This window comes from Clupea harengus, chromosome 13, assembly GCF_900700415.2.
Source record: "Clupea harengus chromosome 13, Ch_v2.0.2, whole genome shotgun sequence".
NCBI classification, from domain to species: Eukaryota; Metazoa; Chordata; class Actinopteri; order Clupeiformes; family Clupeidae; genus Clupea; species Clupea harengus.
Genome location: NC_045164.1, coordinates 2,142,657 through 2,165,480, shown reverse-complemented (window position 1 = coordinate 2,165,480; position 22,824 = coordinate 2,142,657). Strand labels below are relative to the sequence as shown.

At 45.4% G+C, this 22,824-nt stretch overlaps 1 protein-coding gene across 1 annotated transcript in view; it reads right to left on the bottom strand.

Moving 5' to 3' along the window:
* Positions 1–1,370: 1,370 nt before the first annotated feature.
* Positions 1,371–22,824, bottom strand: part of LOC116223289 — a 44,730-nt gene continuing 23,276 nt past the window's right edge. The window contains exons 3-15 of the mRNA XM_031579392.2: positions 22,605–22,734; positions 21,375–21,424; positions 20,302–20,407; positions 19,628–19,786; positions 19,219–19,330; positions 18,653–18,708; positions 18,338–18,469; positions 18,149–18,228; positions 17,122–17,265; positions 16,610–16,806; positions 15,418–15,547; positions 4,106–4,287; positions 1,371–2,529 (exon numbers count right to left, since the gene is read on the bottom strand). Of these exons, the coding sequence (XP_031435252.1) occupies positions 2,337–2,529; positions 4,106–4,287; positions 15,418–15,547; positions 16,610–16,806; positions 17,122–17,265; positions 18,149–18,228; positions 18,338–18,469; positions 18,653–18,708; positions 19,219–19,330; positions 19,628–19,786; positions 20,302–20,407; positions 21,375–21,424; positions 22,605–22,734 (1,671 nt within the window). The 3' untranslated portion in view covers positions 1,371–2,336. The remainder of the gene's footprint in view (positions 2,530–4,105; positions 4,288–15,417; positions 15,548–16,609; positions 16,807–17,121; positions 17,266–18,148; positions 18,229–18,337; positions 18,470–18,652; positions 18,709–19,218; positions 19,331–19,627; positions 19,787–20,301; positions 20,408–21,374; positions 21,425–22,604; positions 22,735–22,824) is intronic.

Here is a 22,824-nt window from a genome sequence, read left to right as displayed (position 1 = left end):
CCGCACCTCTCCCTTCCACTGCGCCCATTCTTCTCATTCTCTGACAATTGGTGAGCCGCATTCTGTTGTTTTCCTTCCAGATCTTTCTTTTTTTTCAGCAAAGCAAGAGAAAGCGAGTGAGAGAGATGAGGATGTTTTATGAGACGTGTCATGACTGGAGTGGGTGGGGTAGGGTGTGGGTAATTGAGAATCCTGGGATGCCTTTCTTCTCTGGCCAGAACCACTGTTTATGGGAGCTTAAAGTGAGTCGAGTTGTTTCCTCTCAATGTTATTACACGTCTTCTCCTTGCTCTTGTTGTGCCTTTCGAAGGCTGGCCGAGTCCTTATCCCACTTACAAAAACTACATAACCCTCTGTTGGTCTATCACTCTTCACTGATATCTGCTTAGCACATGAAGATTCCACAATTCTTATGTGGAAAACACCTGCCCTGTTATGAGTCTAAGCTTTCACTGATTTTGGAAGATTTCGTCTTTCTCTAGAAGCAGTTCGATTTTTGGGATCAAAAGACTCTCCTTCTCAACACCATAGCCTGTCAAGAGGTTTACTGGCACCGCCATGCACACTTGTTCATTCCAGTCAACGCATTAAGTCTTCCCACTGACAGCTGAAACACATTTCATGTCCATCTGTCAATGGCAAGACACAGCTGGAGAAAAGGGAGAGCTGAAGTAAAATACTGGAGCTTATAAGGATACCTTGTTTTTGCATAACTGGAGCTATCAGACCAAAAACCATAAACATGTAAAATGAAGAGGAAACATTGTCCTTAACACAAACAAACACACACACACACACACACCCTACACACACACATACACACACACACAGAAGCACTTCACACATATACTCACACTACCAAAACCCCTGTGTTTCTCTGTGTGAAGTCCTCTCCCTTTATGCACTGCTCTCATCTCCTCTCTTCCCATGGTGGGTTCCACATGACCACCTAATTCCTACCCAGCAGACGGAAGGTCAGAAGGCGGGTCAGCCCCCCCCCCCCCAGTTCTGGTGATCCCATATGCCAGCCAAAATGCTGTGGCTCTGTCTAATAAGCTTACGGTGATCCCTTAAGGTTCGACCATAAGACCGGATGCTGAATTCCTCCTGTGACGGCATTGATCAATGGTGATCCCAGAGATGAACCATCACCCACCTACCTCCCCTTATTGCCCCTAAGCTGGGTCACGTCTCGCTGCCTCTGTTTGATGGAGGTGTGAGACACATCTTGTGTCTCATCACTAAAAGTAGTTTAATGTACTAGCGCAGTTTTTTTCAGACGGATGTATTTCCTCTGTCTGAAATGCAGAGCTGAAATTCAATTACAAATTCAAAGCAAAACAATGAAAGTAGGATGAGAGAGAGAGTAATCAGCCCAAAATCTTAGGATATTTATTCACTGTTTTCGTCCAAGTAATTGCCTGCCTATGCCAGTTCTGCCATCCATGACATTAAGCAAAAGTTGTGAAATGAGTGGTAACAGTCAGAGAAGCATTTACTACTCTGCAGCACTGACAATACACAGCAATTACTGAAGTGTGTGTGTGATACATGTGTTTGAAACTCCTGGTAAACTTAGTCAAGGTGACGCAGACATCACATTATGCATACATCAAATTAACTGTAAAGAGGTAGGTCAATCCCTGGAATCGGCATTACACAGTATAGATAGTTTAGCCATTATCAGTTTCAGGATGATGCTGGCCTGATCCGGTTGCTACATTTTCACAAAGTGAAGAAAAAACGTTGACATTGATTTACTGAGCTAACTGACCGTCAAGGGTGAGTGAGACTCAAGTCTCAACTTTCTGCCTTTCCCATGAAAAATGATTTTTTTATGGGACAATTTTGTGTGATCCACCCACTCACAGAAAATATGGATAGTACATTAGTATCTACTAAAGCATGAAGTCATAACGTTCAATGACATTGTAAAATATATCAAATGATATTCTGCAATACAGTCATTACTCTGAACAAAACAACTACAAACATTGAGCACAGATATGGTAGCTAGCACCGGGATGCCAAAGTCATTGCTTTAAAAACACCAAAAAAGTAAAATATGATACAAAACTGTCAATTAAAAATCATGCACATGTTTACATTCAGTAGAGCAGAGGAAACAAATCTACACAACACTGGTTGCTAGGGCAACAGGCACAGAAAGGGGCACACAAAAAACAAGACACAACATAAAACACGGACAAAGACAAACAAGACAGAAGGAAGAAGAAGAAGAAATAGAAGGAGAAGAAGAAGAAGAGAGTAGATGAAGAAAGAAGAGGAAGAGGAAGAAGCAGAAGAAAGTTATCCATTGTCTTGCTCAGCTATTGTCATCTGGAGGCTGCAGAGCAGACTCCCGGGCTCCAGGAGGTGCTGTTGTGGTGGAGCTGCTCGGGGCTTTCAGCCGGCAGGGGAGGGGGTCTGCGCAGGACGATGATGTGGGCAGTGGGCTGCTGGTGGAGCAGGGCCTGGAGCTCTTCCTCACTGCTCCCTACCACGCTCACCCCGTTCACCTCCACCAGCCTGTGGGGAGCACGACCAGACAGAAGCAGACAACAGCACATCAGAGCCGGCATCTCTGAACACCACACAAGCCCCAGTGCCCAGACTAATCGAAGGCCATTTTGCAGCTCACGCAGCGCTGCTAACCACAGGAGCTCACTCATGCCAACTCTGGCCATGTCTACTGTAGAGGGATCGATGGGCAGCTTTGAGAACACAGTGATCCAGATATGCCCTTTAAAAGCCCCAAAGGAGGCTGCTTAGGTGACGATCTGCGCCCTACAATTCTTGGGACGATGCCATGTTACCTGAGAGGAAAATGTCTATGTGCTTGAAATTAGATAATAGCTAATAGCATAGGAACGCACGCAACCATGTTATTATATGTATTAACAGCATACAGTGTGCCTAATATCAAAGGGCCCAGTAGTAAAATAACTCTGAAATATTAACGCATCATTTTAAAACTGACTCTCAGCCCATTAAACATAGCCTTCGTTAGTTCTTATTTATAGCCTTCCATCAGTAAAAAATGGAGATTAAAAGGGGGGAAAAATTAAGGCTTTGTATTTTTTCACTGACTGTGAAAAGAGTGTTGGCAGGGATCGTCTGATTAGTTACCAAACACACACAGTTATGTTCAAAAAAGATTTGCGGTGTCTGTGTGGCTCCTGTCTGAGGGAAAAAAAACTCCCCTCTCCCTTCTTTTTTCCTTACTGAGTGTGTGTGTGTGTGTAGGTGTGTGGGTGTATGTGTGTGTGTGTGTGTGGGCGTGTGTGTATGTGTGTGGGTATGTGTGTGTTGGTGTGTGTGTGTGTGTATTTGTGCGTGTGCGTGTGCATGTGCGTGTGGGTATGTGTGTGTTGGTGTGTGTGTGTGTATTTGTGCGTGTGCGTGTACATGTGCGTGTGTGTCTGTTTGTGTATGCATGTGCGTGTGTGTGTCTGTGTGCTCGGCCATATAGTACATTTGTGTACATTGTGTGTGCTATACTACACAATAAAACAATGCCTCAACTGCAGGACTGTATATTCTTCTTCTTTTATCTATTCCTATCCACACACTTCAGCGTCCAAGTTTTACATTTCAGTGTTTTCCTGTTATGGTCTCTGCTGCCGACAAGTTTCCATGGTAACAGGAGAAAAAACTGGAACGAAGCACAAAGTGCTCTTCAACACTGGAAACTTTGGGATGCGATGCTCCTAGGCTTTTTTCCCCAAATCAGAAACTTTATTTATTCAAGTTGCCCATACTCAACCCACCTCATCATCAGAACAATGTTAATTTGACTCTATGTTTTTACCACTCGTAGGCACATGGAAAAAAATGTAATGTACACAGAACCTCAAAGCTGCCTGAGTAATAATAGTAATAACAACAATAATGACAATCTTCCTTTGTGCAGCACCTCTGATACATTGCGTGTAGCTGAAAATATTTGACAAGTAAGAGACCATTTGTTCAGGCCCTGGGCTCCTCTGCCTTCAGACAATGTTATTGTTTTGGTGCTATATAAATCAAATTGAATTGAATTGAATTGAATTGAATTGAACTATTTGTGATGAGTGGGTATGCAGGGATCGGTCAGGGGTCGTACCTGTCGTTGACACAGAGGTTGGAGTCCTCCACGTGCACCACCACCAGACCCTGTCCTCTAATGAGCCGTGTGCTGAAGCCAAAGTCATCTGGGCCCCGCGTCTCCTGGGTGGCCAGGAGCATGGCAGGGGACTGCAGAGACACCAGCTGTCCCAGAGTGGAGCATTTCCCTTCAGCCTTCTCCTGAGTGCACACACAAACACACACACACACACACACACACACAGACACACAGACACACAGACACATGGACACGTACACACACACACACGAACACACACACACACACACACACAGTTAATTTGTATTGTCATATGCGACATACACAAATACTTGTGTGCATACATACTGCCTAGCACACGACATATATAATCAAGAGCAGTGAAATGCTGCAGGCCCTCATTTAATAGCGTACAACTGAAGAAAACCTTTTCTTTTAAAGCACTACTTTTAAGGTGATAAAACTGGCATGCCCTGTGATCAGACTAGAGTAGTAAAACGACCCTTATTATCTGTGCAGTCAGCAAGATTGAGACGAAACCTCTGAGGCAGGTTTTCTTGTCCTTATTTCTCAAAGGTAGACCCATCCCATCCCACTGTATAAAGGGTTCTGATTTAAGCCATTTCTCTGTGAGACAATGTAATGAGATCACAAGATGATTTCAGGTTCTTGTACTTGCAAGAACCAGGAGGCATTCAGCCCTTAGTAGCTTGTTCTAAGTCACATTACGTTACTAGGGCCCGTAATCACAAAGCATCAGAACTGGAAGAACTAAGAAGTAGTCAGGACGACTCCTACCTCACTAAGACCAACTCCCAAACAAACAGTATTTTGGTGGTTCCTTGTCGCAGTTCACTGCGACATAACAGTATGGTACATGACACTAGTCATGAGCCTAAATCGAAGCATTTATCCATTCACGCCTGAAAGGCCGCGAGATCTTTCAGTGTGCACTCCTGAGCCCGCCCCCTCAGGAGTCTATATCTTGGATTACGCACCAGATCTCTGTCTTTTTGAAAACTTCGCAAGAACGAAGTGCCAGATCCGAGTGTATCCTCTACGCTACCAAAAGTCAAAGAGTTTTGTGTGCTTTTGCTCTCTACGGGTTGGTGAGTTATCCGGGTTCTTTAACCCTCACTAGCTCAGGGCGCTGCAAAATTCGTTGGCTCAACTTCATTTTGGAAGTAGTAGCTGCTATCCTAGCTGCCTAGCTGGCTAAGTTTCTGACTAGCCTGCAGGCTTGCTAACAACGTGTTCGTTGCTGATAGTGTGCTTGTGTTTTAATACTTTCTTCTACTTTCAGATTAAAAAAGATGTCCAGACACTACCCCGACTGCGGGCACACCCGTGTCAAGGGTGACCGCCACCGTCGGTGCGTGACCTGCAGGGACCACGCAGTGGTCGTGCTCTCGGGCGATGACCCTGTCTGTGACATCTGTGCTAGCCTCACGCTAGCTAGCCAGCCAGCCCTGCCAGCCCTGGGGCTGCGGGCAGCGAGGCGGAGGAGCTTCAACTGAGCGGTGTCCTGCCCGAACTCGAGCTGGACATCAGCCTGGATGATGATAGTCTGCTGGACTACTACGATGAGCACAGCTCAATCGCGGAGGCAATGCAGACAAGCCAAGACGTTAAGATACGGGATACACCCCCTACTTCGTCACGGATTCTGGGCCAGCAACTCCACGAGGTTGCGCTGAAAGCAGCCAGCTGCCTCGGGCTCCCTCTCCCTCCCCCTCCCAGTGTGCGGTCCTCGCTGCTGAACGGGGAGTTTTATGCTGGCCCTGCCGCGCCAGTTCCCAGCTGCATCCCCTTCTTTGAGGAGGTGCACGAGGAACTGCAGGCGACATGGGCGACCCCCTACTCGGGCCGGGCCCCGGTGCCGGGGTTCGCGCCCTACATGCAGCTCCACAGGGCTAGTGAGAGGGGCTACCTCTCCTTCCCTCAGGTGGAGGATGCAGTAGCGGGCTACCTCTCGCCCGCCTCCCCCACGATGCGCCTCGGCCAGAAGCCTCTCCTGCCTACGCGGGTGGCCAGGCACCAGGCTCAGCTGGCAGAGAAAGCCTACTTGGCTGCAGGGCAGGCTGCCTGCACAACCAACACGGCTGCGCTGCTACAGCGCTATCAGGCAAAGCTCCTGACTGAGCTTGCCTTGTCGCTGGGGGAAGATCACCCGTCTGTGGCAGAGCTCCGTCGCGCGACGGATCTGTCACTCAGACTGACTCGGTGCACCTCACAGGCACTGGGGAGGGTGATGGGTGCCGCGGTGGCTACCCAAAGGTCTCTGTGGCTATCACTGGCTAAGCTCTCAGACAGAGAGAAAGCCCCACCTCTCGACGCCCCGGTCTCTGTCCACAATGGCTGCCAGCAGCAGACAGCTGCGCGCCCTGCCCAGGGCGCAGCCCAGGCCCCGCGACAGCACTCCGCTTGCCGCAGGCGGGGCAGAGGTAAGCCTCAGGCTTCCTGATGGTGACAGTCAGCCAATGGTCACACAGGGGGGAGCGGTGGAGCCCACACCGCCTCCACAGAAATCAGCCCGTCGCTCACATGTGAAAATCATGTCCAGCACGGTAAGCAGGTTCTCACAAGCACCACACTCATATGTCCTAACTCCTGTCCCCGATGGCGCAGTGCCCAGACATGCTTGTGTGACTCCCCCCCGCGATGCACACAGTGCAATCGCACCCCCCGAATTTTTTCAAAACCATGAGGGGGCAACCCCAGATCTCGTCCCCCTCCCTAGGCGGAGTGGGTGTAGATCTAGGTTTAAACTCATTGACCATGAGCGGGTTAGTTCCCGACAAATTCAACTCAAAGCACAACCTGGCTGGTTGTGCGGCGAGTTGGCGCGCATGCGCAGTCTCACCATGGCTGCTAAGAACGATCACAATGGGTTACGTGCTGCAATTCGCCCGTCCCCCTCCGCCATTCAGCGGAGTGATCCAATCTGTGGTGCAGCAAGAGCAGTCTCACTTCCTACGGGAAGAGATAGTCTCCCTGCTCAGAAAAGAAGCGATAAGCATAGTTCCTCCCGAGGAGGAAGCCTCAGGCTTCTACAGCCGTTACTTCCTGGTCCCAAAAAAGGACGGGAATTATCGGCCAATATTAGATCTACGTGTGTTAAACAAAGCACTCATGCCGCTACGGTTCAGAATGCTGACCCCACGCCGGTTTGTGCAGTTTATAAGGCCAAACGATTGGTTTATCACGATAGACTTAAAAGACGCATATTTCCATGTTCTGATCCACCACAGACATCGGAGATATCTGAGGTTTGCATTCGGAGGAATAGCGTACCTAATCAACGCACTCCCATTCGGCCTAGCTCTAGCGCCGAGGGTAATCACAAAGTGCGTAGAAGCAGCCATCGCCCCATTACGTCTACGAGGCTTATGCGTATACAATTATTTGGACGACTGGTTAATAGCTGCTCATTCAGAGGCTGCAGCGGTGCAGGACGGCCATCTAGTGGTGGCGCACCTGTATCGACTGGGCTTCGTGATAAACAGGGAAAAAAGCGTTCTGTGCCCAAAGCAAATGACGCATTTCCTAGGCATGATTCTAGACTCCACCTCCATGGTCAGGCTGTCTCAAGAACGAATAAATGCCATCAAAACATACGTGCGCCAGTTCCGACCGGGACAGTCAGTCTCGTCGCTGTGCTGCCAACGCCTGTTAGGAATGATGGCGTCAGCCACTATCGCACTCCCGCTGGGGATGTTGCGTATGCGGCTGTTCCAAATATGGTACCTGTCTATGAGGCTCAACGCAGTCACAGACAGGCAGCGCAGAGTAGTGGTGTCCTCCAGATGCAGGAAAGCCCTGGCGATCTGGAGAACCCCCTGGTTTCTCGCCGCGTCGGGCACTATGGGCATAATGTTTCGTCGCGTAGTGGTGACCACAGACGCCTCCACCCTCGGGTGGGGGGCGATCTGCGAAGGAAGAGGCGTGAACGGTCTCTGGTCTGTGACAAGGCAGAGTGCGCTCCCGGTCACTACACCATTGGGCGACTCGCCTGCTCCTGTGGGCAGCGAGGCACGTCTTTTCCCTCAGGGCAGTTCATATACCAGGTCACCTCAACTACGGTGCGGACCTGTTATCGAGGAGCGATCCTCGAGCAGCAGACTGGTGTCTACACCCACGAGTGATAGACCACATCTGGGTGCGTTTTTTCAGGGCGCAGGTGGACTTGTTCGCAAACAGGCAGAACACCTGGTGCCTGCTCTGGTTCTCGCTAGGGGGCGACAACCCCCCACTAGGCATAGACGCGCTGGGCCACCAGTGGCCAGCTCTACGCCTATATGCTTTTCCCCCGATCCCGCTCCTCCAGCAAGTGCTGTGCAGGGTAGCGGACGAGGGCAGAGAATTGATATTGATAGCCCCCCACTGGCCCAATCAGCCGTGGGCGGCAGATCTAGTCAATATGTCAGTGCAGCAGCCTTGGGAGCTGCCTCTGCGGAGAGACCTCCTAACGCAGGCGCACAGGACAGTGTGGCACCCCCATCCGGAGTGGTGGCGTCTCAGAGCCTGGCACCTGAGAGGTGCAGGCTCATAGCGTCAGGCTTGTCGGATGCGGTGGTGGCTACAATACAGAGTGCCCGAGCTGTGTCGACATGGGCGCTGAAGTGGCGCAGTTTTGAGCGGTGGTGTGCTGCGCGTCAGCATGACCCCATTAACTGCGCGCTGGGCGTTATTCTATAATTCCTACAGCAGTTGTTTGATGAGGGGAAGGCGGCTTCCACTCTCAAAGTATACATGGCTGCCATTTCAGCCTGCCACGCAGGCATTAATGGCAGTTCTCCTGGCAGTCACCCGCTAGCGTCACGCTTTATGGCGGGGGTGAGACGGCTCAGGGTGCCAGAGAGACACCTCATACCCTCTTGGGATCTGCTAGTGGTGTTACGTGCTCTCACAGGGCCTCCGTTCGAGCCCCTGGAGACAGTGGACATGAAGTTTGTCTTTAACGTCAACGTCAGCAAAGCGCGTTGGTGACATGCAAGCCCTGTCAGTCAGCCCATCGTGCCTTCAGTTCTTGATCGCTGGTGACAGAGTGGTTATGCGACCTAATGCTGCTTACACACCTAAAGTGGTAGTAACCCCATTCCGCAATCAGGTGATTGAATTAGCAGTTTTCTCGCCTCCTCCTTTTGCGTCGGCAGAGGAGGAACATTTGAATAAGCTCTGTCCAGTGCGCGCTCTCCGCTGTTACGCAGAGCGCACTAGAGCTTTCAGACAGTCAGATCAGCTATTTGTGTGCTTTGGTGCACGTGCAAAAGGCAGACCTCTATCAAAACCGAGCCTCTCCCGTTGGATAGTAGAGGCTATCGTGTTGTCTTATAAGAGCTTGTCTTTAGATCCCCCGGAGAAGTTGCATTCGCACTCTACGCGGGGGGTCTCGTCTTCCTGGGCCTTACTAAAGGGCGTCTCAGTGGAAGATATTTGCAAAGCTGCAAGCTGGAGTTCTCGCCACACTTTCATTAGATTATATATGTTAGATGTGGCTGAACCTAGTTTTCTTCATAGCATTCTGCGGGCAAGCGATCTCTGAATCCCCTGGCCTGAGAACGATGTATATGATTAGTGTGTTCATTGGTGTCTACATGTTATGTTGCACATGACACATTCCAGGGTGGTTTCCTACAGGCCCTACAAGACATAACAAAGTTGGCGTGTACAGTGTGACCTTGGTTTGATATTCTTGCTCAGTTTTCATTCCAAGACAGAGATCTGGTGCGTAATCCAAGATATAGACTTCTGAGGGGGCGGGCTCAGGAGTGCGCACTGACAGATCTCGCGGCCTTTCAGGCGTGAATGGATAAATGCTTCGATTTAGGCTCATGACTAGTGTCATGTACCATACTGTTATGTCTGGTTCCTGCTCAAGGAACCGAGGTTACGTAAGTAACCGAGACGTTTCTATCATTCCACATTACAATGTTTTGGAATGCAGAAGCAGAATTACTGTAAAAGATACCGTCTCAACGACAATGGAATAATTAGCCTTTGGAGCTAATTAACTTTGGAGCTTATGAGGGATACAATAACGTTATGGGGCGCCGTTTGTAAAATATCACACGTTCTAAAATCCTGCTCAGTTTTGGTACATTTAGCATTATCATATGGGAAAAAAAGCACGACAATATTCAAATGTCACTTTTTCAAACATTTAGAGAGATATTCATGTAAGGATAATGTTTGGCAGTAACACAAAGTTGTTGAATAATATAAAAGTTTAATCTAAATGTAAATGTTAAATATAAATGTAAATGTTAAATGTAAATGTAAATGTTAAATATAAACGTAAATGTTCAATGTTATATATAAATGTTAAATATAAGTGTTAAATGTAAATGTTAAATGTAAATGTTAAATGTTCAGTCTACATGTCAGATTTGAAGACTGAACCTTACAATATTTACGGTAATTGGCTTTCATAGTTTTCACGTCACGTCAGAATTACCAGCTTGCGGGCAAGAAATACACTCCACAGCTGTCTACCACTGGAATTTATACAGGAACTGACCATCTTTCATTCAAGATTATTTAATATATCGGCTTTAAAATTGTCTGACATAGGTAGTAAAATGCCAGACAGTTGTTGCTCGGTTGGCTGTTCAAATCGGCGAGGAGACAAGCCCGGCTGTTTCCAGCTGATTGTAGACGTCTTCTGGGTCAACTTTTCTCAGGCGGGCAGTAAAGTAGTTTTATTCTTGGAGCTTGCAATAAAAGCAGTAACCCTGTTTTGGTCGCCTCATTTATCAGAATAACTACCTAAAACGGGAATAGATCAAGAAATAAAGTCAAGAAACAAAGCATCAACACGATTAAAATTGGATTACCCGGTTTCTGCTCTGAGACAGTGTTGGGTAGGCGAAAGGCTGCTAGCTAACAGCATGTAGCTCGCTAGCTGGTAGCTAGCTATTAAATGGCAATCATCTTTGCTCTGATAATGAAGATGTTTATTAGTTTTCACCTTCCAGACGACATCGTTATGAACCCATCCCCTTCTGAAAATTAAATTACTATCTGTTCTTTTGGTAGGCTTTCAGTTTTTGAGGTGTGTAGGGGGACGGATTTTCTATTGGATAGATGTAAATATCTCAATACTGGAGCTCAGGCAGGGACTTCTACGACGTTATAGAAATACAAATATCAGCGGGTGCAGTAAAGGGATCACAGGTTCCCAAAATGTAATTTTGTCTAGATATCTCTGTCTGGCTATTGTGGTATGATCTGTGTTTGATGGCGATCGTAATTGAGTAGGCTGCACTGCTCGACGATGTCCACTGTTGGTCGACATCTTCGCTTTAGCCCGCAAGGTATCCCTTGTAGTGTGACTGAAAGCTATGAATTACCGTAAATATTGTAATGTTCTGTTGTCAAATCTGACATGTAGACTGAACATTTACATTTAACATTTACATTTAACATTTACATTTAGCATTTGATATTTGTATTTACATTTAACATTTACATTTAACACTTATATTTAACATTATATATAACATCGAACATTTATGTTTATATTTAACATTTACATTTACATTTAACATTTATATTTAACATTTACATTTAACATTAACATTTAGATGAAAGATTTATATTATTTAACAACTTTGTGTTACTGCCAAAAATGATCCTTGGAAAAGTTATCGCATGAATTTACATGAATTTATCTCTAAATGCTTGAAAAAGTGACATTTGAATATTGTCATGCTTTTTTTTCCATATGATAATGCTAAATGTACCAAAACTGAGCAGGTTTTCGAACGTGCAACATTTTACAAACGGCGCCCCATATAACGTCAACCAAACGAAACAACCCACTCAGTGCCATAAATGAATTGAATGTAAAGTTTGACTGTAAAATTAAACTACGTCCTGAGTACACAGACGTATCATACAGATGCATTTAGAAAACTGCACGAAGATACTCGGTCTGTGGGTAGTGTATTCTGTTATTATTTAATGTGTAGCCTATGTCACATAATTATTTATGTAACTATTTGTGGTTCTTTGTGGTAGGCTGTGAAGTGCTTGCCTACTCACCGGCAGAGACCTGTCATTCATCCACCAATCACTTAGGTATTTGAGAGTAGGCTTGTGCTAGAGACTTGACGTCAGCCTTAGCAATATAGTCTTTCTCTTAGCTTAGGAGTTCTTGCTTTTCCTTAGTAAAAGTTGCAGCTTGTGAATAGGATTTAAGAGAAAACTTTTAGTTAGAAACTTTAACTGCGACTTAGGAGTACTCTTAGTGATAAGATAAATTGCTTCGTGAATACGGGCCCTGATTAAGTGTGTACAAAAAAGGACTTGTAGAAATGAATGTTGTGGCTAACTTTATACACAGAGTTGTAGCATTTACCAGGTGAAAGTCAATAAATAACAGTTGACATGATGAAGTATCACTCAGTCTTTTAATCATATATAATGGCTGTATGATTGGACACCTAATGAAGCAATATTTTAACCAAGCTAACCCCGGTCAGCCTTCAGGTGACACTTACTCCAAACTTTTGCCTTGAGCATGCGTAGTCCCATTTGTTCTTGAGTGTCAAGGCTTTCCCCATTTTTCACAAGTCCTCACACATTTTATTTACCTAAAGGACATGTGCTCTATACTTGCTGGCACAAAACCACAAAAGCATTCCTTGTTTAATAGACATGGGCCTATATGTCAGCTAGACACAAGTTGTAATAAGCAATGTTTAAGACACGTACATTGTTGTTTCTTCACAGGTTTTCCCATTTTTCCTCCGTTCTACCTGAGGGCAATCCACATTGCCTGAACACAATTGTTTGCATCAATCTTAAAGGAGCAAGACCAGGCACATGGTGTCCCTTAGCACAGGTGAGGTTAGTTACAACATCTGTCGACTTAGTTTCCTGCCTCAAGCTTGTTCCCCTTACTGGAACATGTTACTGCCAGGTAGGCAACATTGCTTGAATCCTTTTCAGGTGTTAAGAACAAGAACAAATTCTTCAGAACATGCAAATTTAGCAAAAACATATTCCCACAAGCCACAGGTATGAGAAAAAAAAATCAAATTGATATATGATTTTAAATTCTTCACTGTTTGAAGGATTCCAATCAATTGAATTAATCCTTAAACGACTTAATGTAGATAGATAGATAGATGGATACTTTATTAATCCCGAGGGAAATTTAGGTAATGTGAATTCAAAATATGACTGGACGTTTTTGGGAAGCTTCCTAAGAAGTCCCATTGACAGGTATTGTATGGACATGGACACATGGACACATGTCTCTGTGTCCTCTGCTCTCAGGTCTTTAAAGTGATGAGAGGGTGGAGCTGGATGAGGTCTGTTATGCTGGCAGGCATGTGAATGCCTCGGAGCCATGGCTGCTAAGGCTCCCCTCAGACAGAGAGAGGTTAGATGGGGATTCTATAGAGGAAGTCTAGCAAACGCCTTATGAGAAACACACAGGAACATGTGGCTGATCCCTTTGTTTGGGCTCCCGTTTGTCCAGACGCATGCTATTAAGCAGAAGAATGCGCTCTTAATATCTGCGTTATTAACCACAGAAATCCATCTAAACATGTCCACCTAATGCGTTCAGTCAACTTTGATTGGCTACTAATGCTAACCGGTCCTTGTAGCATGCCCCTTCATAAAGAGTATGCCAGTCATAGAGTCCTGACAACAATCAACAATCTTGTCAAAGGGAACATTATTGAGCTGTTATTTGCTTTTATATCTAAAGGGGCTAATGGCTTAGTGGCTCAACAGACAGGGCCTATTTATGGACGTTTTTCTTTCCTTTCGGCATCCCCTCCTCCAGGGAAGTAACCGAAACCTGGGCCAAGCCAAGGCGTCTGTTATGCAGGAGAATGGCTTCCGGGGTTAGTTAGAGCATTGTGGCTGCTAGTGATGATAAAAGTATTACGCTGTCAGATATAATAATTGGTTTGGAGGGGCTTGGGTCACGATAGCACGCAGTCTAATGGTAACTCTATGAATCATCATGTACTCAGCTACGAGCCAAAACCTGCCACAAGTATTAGCTTTCTAATCTTTTCGCCACCGGATCCATTCAACACAATCACCGTCAGGACTCTGGGACCAAGGAGTAATCAAAGCGAGGCTGACTTCTGGGAGCTCCAGAACGCAACCACAATTGCAGTATCTCGACCACCTTTCCCATGGGAAGAGTGAAACCCTACTCTATTCTGCAGCCACGGGTATCTCCGCAGTCCAACTCGAGGAGTGGAGCGTAGACTACTTGTTTAGAATTAGTCCATTTTAGAGGGGGGAAAAGTCGGATGGAGGCAGGGAATTTTGCACAATATCCTTCCAGGGTTGGTCTGAAATTCCTGTGTCTACCCATTTTTAAAAAAAATAAAATTTTAAAGCAGTTAGTATATAATAATTTCCCTCATTTGTTGTCTTTCTTCCTCTCCTCCTACCACATTCCCTCCCTTCCTATGTCTCTGGCTTCTTCCACTGATGCCCGCCAGCTTTGATGGATCCTCGAGATTAAGGCAGTGATGAAATATTTCCTCATTGTCTGTAATCTAGAGCAAATAAACGGCAGTCTGCTCCTTATTAGGGCTTCAGCTCCATTAGTTTCCCAGACTGCTCCACGGTCTGACCCGCGCGTTAACTCTGATTAGGTCATATGATAAACATTAGCACTGCTGCTTTTCCCACAAACTCAGCACCTAAAGACCATAGCCCAAGGGCAGCAACGTGACACGGAGTCTTTTCAAAGCTGAGCCGCGTGTATCCTTTCATGGCACCTCGTTAGGCTTCTCTGATGGGATGAAAGAGTCACATTAAAAAAAGGAGTAGACTAAGAGGGAGGGAGGGGTGGTGGTGGGGGTGGTTCGGAAAAGAGTCTCCCCCATTGGGACATGCACAGATAGCTGTAAACACACTAACAGCGGCCTGCATGCTCTTGTTCCCACCTTTATGGCCTTTGTCAGAAGTGTTTAAAATGGTTGGTATGGTTACGGTCACAGATGTCCAGAGTCGGAATCTCTAATAAGTTCCGCTAATAGATTGCGCATGTCCTGATCATAGGCCTGCTAACTGCCAGATGCCAAGTGCTTTTGTCCACTGAAAAAAGTTAATGAGCTACAGCATATTTTTATGGGGTGAAAAACATGATATTAGTCAACGAAGAAGACTCTATTAAAGACTGTGGATACCATAAAGAACTACTTCTAAAATGAATTAAATATGAGAAAAATATTACATGACTTGAGAAAAAAAGCATACACCATTTAACCAAGGATTATGTTTATGATGATGAATGACTGCACGATAAATGTTTGACGGTCCTATGGTACCTTGTCCTGGGTCTCCTCAAGGGCTACCTGAAGATTGACCACCTGGCGATTGAGGTGGACAAGGGCGATCTCCTCCTGAAAGACATGGCAGTTCAGTCTCATCTTCTCCAGCAAGCGCACCTCCACCCTCCTGCAAAAGCAAGTTGGCAACAGAAAAAAATCATTTCAATTCATGCCTCTCGCCCCCTTCTTTCATGACACACGAGTCAATCTGCCTCTCTGTCTCCTGTCATTACCCGCAGCTACCTCCGCTAGTGTTACACATCAAAAACCACATAGAGATGGATTTTAGCGTATAAATGATTCAAAGGCGCATTGATTGGGTTCATATGGACATCTGTGCCCCTTTCCTCTGGTACTCAGGGGAAAGTTGATTAATGGCTAGGCGGCAGCAGTATGTGTGTGCCCAAGGGATGTCCGGTATTCAGTTACTTATCAGGTGATTAATGTGGGACCTAAAGTGGCGGGGAATGATTTCTCTTTGTTTCATTTTTAGACATGCCTGGTTGGTATCTGTAGAGCCCTACGAACAAACAAAAACACCCAATAAATCCTGGCTGCAGCGAGGCAGTGATTGAACAGGGCATTGCTGGGAAAACATATTATACACTTCTGAGTCTACTCCAACACTTATCAGTGCAAGATCTCACTTTTTCTTTCTCCTCTGCTGTGTAGATAGAGCTTGTACTTGTTCCTGATTTAGATTTTTAGATTTAGATATTTACCTTTAACATGCTAACTGCTATATTTATTGGATTTTCCTGACTAGTAAGTTGATTTGGGGTTGTGTCTTAGTTTGTCTTGACTATTCAAAGTAAAACTTGACAGTTACAGTTAAAGGTTGCCATGTGTGTGTTCAAAAGAACTGTGTTTGTCCACAGTCCTGGTTCTGTAAATGGGAAACCATCAGAGTGGCTCGGACCGAGCCATAAACAATTCCAGCCAATCAACATGTTGCTTCATGAGCACGGAAGGGAGTGGGGGGATTTGATTAGCTGTTGAGCTCAAATATCAACAACCTTTTGCCAGGATTGTGGACTACACCTATAACATGCTTTAACTGTCACCATTTTCCCCCTGACTAGTAAGTTAATAATGGGCTGTTTCTTGATTCGTCTTAAATATGAAAAGAGCATTTAAAGGTCAGATCCGTTCAGTGTGACGAGTCGGTCGCCATGCTATGGTACTCTACCCGGTCCTGTGCGTGGCTACAGTGCTGCTACTGTCCTTCAGGACCTGGAGGCTCTGCCTCTTCTCCTTTAGGGAGCTCTGAGTCTGAGCCAGCCGCCCCTCCAGCTCCACGCTGCTCAGGCCCTCCGCATCCTGCTCGGTGTCCATATTCCGAAGCTCACCGCAGAAGGCCACCAGGCCGTGATGGAGCTCTTGAACCTGCAACGCAATCAAAACCAATGGGCGAGTTATGGTTCCTTCTAATGGAGGTGATGGCTGTGGGTTGGTGACGTCTGAGGGCTTTGAAAAACAAACCACTAATGTGTTTCGGCTGAGAACACACAGCACTTTATGTGGTGGCAGAGATGTTTTATTGTTTATCATTTCTGAGTGCTGACGGCCTAAGGAGCTTGGCAGTCTGAAGGCTTTCCTGTGGAGTCACATCAAACATGATTGGCTGAGAGTGCAATACCCCTATAGTGAAACTCACCCAGTTGAACACCCTTTCCCAAGAGAACACAGACTATTGATTACCTGCAAAATTACATTCTGAAGGGATTCCACTTGTTGGTTCAACTCTCGTAGTTTCTCGTCGTTGCAACATTGGATTTGATTTTCTAGATCACAGTTGCCAGTGGCTGGAGAGGCTGGGGGCCCCTCTGGTTGTGTTGGTTTCTCCTTGAAAAGCACAAACACTTTTTGTCATTAGGTGTCAAGAGGACAAATTATGCACCTGAACTATGCAACACATTATTGGAGGCTGGATTGGTTTGAATTCAAACCAAGACAAAAACATTTTTCAAGCACGTGTGAATGGAGAAAGAGCAGTATCGGTAGAAACGGCATCCCTGTGATTTGCTCAGGGCATCACGGAAACAAGCAGAACTAATTAATGGGATTTGGATTGAATTGAGAGGATCTAGGAGATGACTGGATGACTGCGCATGCCAGGGCATAATGTTGCACAACCACATGAAAGACACTGCCCAGAATATTGGCAGGACACACTGGCATCTGCCCAATGCCAGTGCGGCCACACCTGTATGATGTGAAACAGGAGCGTGATTGGGCCTGTCGAAGGAGAAAGATGTTTGCATGTGAAAGACCATTCAGAGGACCAAAATGCATGCAAATGGCTGTTTAGCTCAGCGAGCCCGTTTGTTTTGAACAGGGGCCTTATTTGCTTCTCGCACGGTGGTCTTCAACGGTCAAGCTGCTGTGCCACAAACACATCAAAGGCCACAGGTGCTTCACTGCACATTCAGTGGAAATGAGGCACAACCTATTCTGTCCTAAATGGACCTTCCATCCTGTGATAGTCGCTTTCGCACGTACTGTGTCTATGCTGCACTTGAACCCATGTCTCATAAAAAAACAAAAAAAAAACTGAAAACGTTGTTACTGAACAAAACATTGCCACAAAAAAACGTTCAACTCTAGAATCCTGGACTGTTAGACAACAAACAAGGCATGCCCTGTATTCCTAATGAGAGAGAATTGATGGCAGAAAATAATCATTTGTGTCTTCAGCGTGGTAAAAAGAAACTGAAGAGGCTTTTACCTTTTTGCACAGAAGAAGCTCTATGAGTCGGCTATCTGAGCCTAACAGGTCCCCAATCTGCTGATCCATGGGCAGCTCATCTGTAGCATATACAGTTTTAAGTAAATAAAACAACAACAACAAAATTTCGCAAAAATGTGAACTGAATGAAAGCAATTATTGTATTTGCATCTTTTCGGTGTCCCTCACCTTCTGTGATCTTTAAGATGAAGGTGTCCTTCTCATCCTCACTACCCAGCATTTTCAGGCAGGACTCTAACACTTTACCCACGCCTGTGTCCTTAGGCGTGCGAAGGTGCACGATCTGCTCCGATGCACACACTGTCCATTTCAGAGAAACATTTAGCAATACTTAGCATGCATAAGGCTAATGTAGCCTATGTGTGCACTGTATGTGCATATGTCTGTGAACATTGATTCATAAGTAAAAGTAGGATGCATATTTCTTCTTCACAACTTCTCAGTTTACTATTAATATCCCCTCTAAAGACAATGTTTAGTTACCTTTAATGGTAATTTCAATTAGCTGTGAGTTTCTCTGGGCAACAGCACTTCTTTGTCTAAGAAATAAACAACAATAGTCTGTTACAAGCTGTGGCAGAAATGTTTTAAGCAGACAGTGATTCATGTGGACTAAAGTTCGAGTCATGTTGACAAAAGTGACTCAAGTTCCATTGTTACATGTCAATTGCTTCAAAGAGCACAGAAACGTCAGTAATGGTATAATGAATTGTTTGTAAATAATACCCATATTTGTGGAACAACATCATTACCCAGGTATGCATGTTGAGCCGCATTTTTTGTGGTCAAGAGTGCTTTTCTACAAAGTCAAATATTAGGACAACATTATGAGCATATTTGAATCTGTTTTCGATTAGGGCCAGCTTTATGGGCAAAATGGTACCACACCAATTATGCGGCACATTTGGATGTCATTTAACCATGACAAACAAGAAGGAGCCCAAAAACACAGCAATGTCTGTAGACAGTAAACAGGGCCTCTAGCTTTAAGCAAGGGTCAGGTAATGTTTGTTTACCAAGAGCAAAGCCGAATGATGCGTCTCTCCTACCTGAACCTGAACGAGCACTGGTTTAGATTACTGACATGGGGAGAAGAGTGTGACTTGGTCATGGACACAAGTGCAGCCGTAAACCTCTCAACACTTTGTGTACCAAAGGTTGCTATGGGAGAGAGAGAGAGAGAGAAAGCGACAGAGAGAGAGGGAGGGCGAGAGAGAGGGAGGGTGAGAGAGAGCACGGAAAAACAACATCAGAAATGACACAGAGCATCATCATTGCCATCCGTCTTCATGTCTTTTATGACAAATGAGATACCTCACCACAGAGCTGGCCTTTGTGCTTGCACAGTCAGCTGTTTGGCACACGAGACCCTTTCTTAATGGTGTAATGGATTTGGAAGTGCACAGTTAAACATTCTTGCACGGAGGGGAATGGAGTCGTGTTCATGCTGTTTCTTACCTAGAAGCGAGTCCACCCTCTGAGAGGTGGTGTTGGGTGGGTGGAGTGCCTCGTAGATGGCAGACAGAAGCCTCTCCCTGTCTTCCAGGTCGGACACCTGCAGGAGCTCCAGAGTGCTCAAGTCTATGGAGGCCAAATGGGACCCACAGAGATGGGCTCCTATAACACACAATCCACCCCAATCAGTCCAAGAGAGAGCCTTGTGGAAGCCCTGTGGCAGAACTGCATCTAGACATCAGTGAGCATTTCCACCATTTTTGTAAACAAAGCTAATAACAGGCCAAGCAAATTTAGTTCCTGTTAGAGATTATAAATCTTTAACAGTATACATCAACTCCAAATATTCAAAACAGGGTTTACAACTCTGTTTACAAACCAAGGCTGAAAATCTAATGTTTCACATAATGAAGAAAGTGTTGACTGCCCCCTGAGCTGCGGGTAGACCCCTCCCTTTGTGAAGCATTCACAGTTAAGGGGCCCTGCCTATAATCTGGCAAGCACCCACACAGACTACCCACAGAGTGACAGATCAAACGGTGGATTCGAATGACTCTGGAGAGGAGATCATCAGCCAGGGAGAGAGAGCAGGCCAGTGGTCTCTCCTTTGGCCAAGGCAGAGGGGAGCCACTTGGGGCTTTTCCCTTGACTGGAGCAGGGAGGCGGCAAGTCTTTACCTCTAATGAGGGGCAGGCACTTGTGCAGGCCGATGCTGCTGAACCACTGGCAGACTTCCTCGGTGTTGAGCTCTGCGAGAGCTTTGGCCCGCGGCCCGCTCAACTCCTGCAGCATAAATCCAAAATCCATGGTCAACAGACAGGCGTGCATGAGCACACGCCCCAGACTCATAAACACAAACACACACACACACACGGACACACACACACACACACACACACACACACACACACACACATACATGCACGTGCACACACATATACTGTACTGACACGTGGATGTACATATCCACAAGTGTTAATGTCAACAATCAATTTCAAAACCTTTTAAAGGAGCATCATGTAATCTTCACCATCACAGTGATTATTTACTACTCTCTGGGTTAAGCACAAAATATATGAATGCCTTATATTCCATTGTAATAAAAGGGGAACGTGATATCACGCCAGTTTCATTTGTGTTCCTTACACAGCATTTAATAACCAAAATGGATTTTTATCTCCTGTAAATCATGCCCAGTGCCAAAAAAGACTTGGCAAACTCAACTAGTTGCGCGAGAAACCATTTGATCAGGACTGTGTGGTTTGGACACGTACCAAACTCTGGTAAATGTTCAAGCATAATGGTGGAGCAAAACGTTGAAAAAAAGATTGTTGCTAGAGAGCAATTTCACTGACAAATACACCCACTGCCCAATTCCACTGACTCTGCATGGTTTTACTCAATTTGGTGTTCTCCGTTATCAACATAATTAGATGACATGAAATACAGGTTAAAGGCCGTATGGAAACACACAAGGAAAATTGTGGTCCCAGTATCATAATGATGTGGAATTTTACTGGCTGCCCTCAAACCAAAACAGCTTACACAGAAATGTTTCAGACTGATGTTATGCAGGTATCGACAGACACCAAACAGACAACGCAGTACGTGCTACAGAAAAATTGTCCCTGCTGAGGCCCTTGGTGTGTGCATTATTGTTACGTAAATTACATTAAACTATGAATAAATTGCTGCTAATTCAGGTTAGCTTTTGACATACTGCACGTGGTATTAGTTAGGCCAATCTTACCTTTCCAGCAAAATTTCCATTTTGGTCCTTTGATTGTGGAATGTAAGATGCTGGAAAACAATAAAAGGCACACGATTGTTTCTGGCAGTCATCTGTAACCATGTCAATATTTCAGCACAGTGGGTATAATTTAATTTGTTCCAGTTCAATTAGTTCCATTATTGGCAAAAGCATTTCAGAAGTACAGTGACTTAAAGACGTATTATGGAGTTTTTTTCCGAAACAATCTAACTAGCCAACAGCCAACAATCAAGGCTTGCTATAACCAAAGAAAAACTCACAAAAAAACAATACAGTTGGAACTGATCACACTAGCTTGCTAACTGATATAGTTCAACAATACATTTGGCAATCTTTTACTGCTGTTAAAAGTGTTCTTTTATTTCCACACAGTCTCCTACCGAAGCACAACACGACTTAGTGAATAGCCTGAATGACTATTGATGAAGACAGATGTCCATATACCAACAAAAGGAATTAGATGTAAAAAAACAGTTGCCTACATAAACATACCTTTAAAAGAGTGTGGCTTCAAGCCAAATCAGACTAAATCAAATCAGACCAGGGAGTTAAACAAGAGTTAAACAAAACCTCAAAAAGAGTCCCTAAACCTTTCTTTGCAGGGGAGTGTCTAGATGGGTGGCCTAGGGTGGTCCATGCCATTCCTGCAATTTGATAGGCCACTTCAGGTGCAGCCTAAAAAAACCTACGCATTGATTGGCTCAGATCAGAAATGGGACATTAACATTAGCTACAATGTTCTTGGTTGGAGAATAGATGGCAGGTAATTGAATGGTCTAACCATTGGTCATAAAAATGGATATAGTGAAGCCTAAAAACTGTGTGCCTCATGCCACTCTCAATGAGTCGTGGGCAAAAAAGTTTGGACCTGCCTCTTGTCCTCTGAGAATTTCAATCTGACGAAAGGTTTAGACTATCCACGACATGAAAAATGGTGTTTTAACAGTTCAAGAACAGGAAAGGCCCAACAATAAACAGCAAGGACTAATTAGTGAGGAGCAAGTAAGGCCCAGAGGCAACAGCGACTTTCCCACACTGACCCCACATACTCTCGGAGTGGACAGTGGAATGCTGAAAACCATGCTTTATATTATTTATTTACCTGCGCTTTGTTTCTGCTAAATTTGGAGCGCAGCAACATTCGCTTCTAGTCTGGGTCAGTGAAAGCTTAAATAAATGTATGCAATATGGCAGTGGTGACTTCATTACCAACGGTTATCCGTCGTTGCCTAGGGGATCCTTCCTCCTGTGGCAAATTGTCAGTGCCCTGGCCTATGGCATGAAAGGTGTGGCTCCTGGTCACTGTTTCCTCCAGGCTGCATGACCGTGCAAACGGTTTCTGTAAGCACACGTGCAGCAAATGAAAGTCAGACATCATACATATATACATACATACATAGTCATACAGACAGAAAATTGTGCTTGGCTC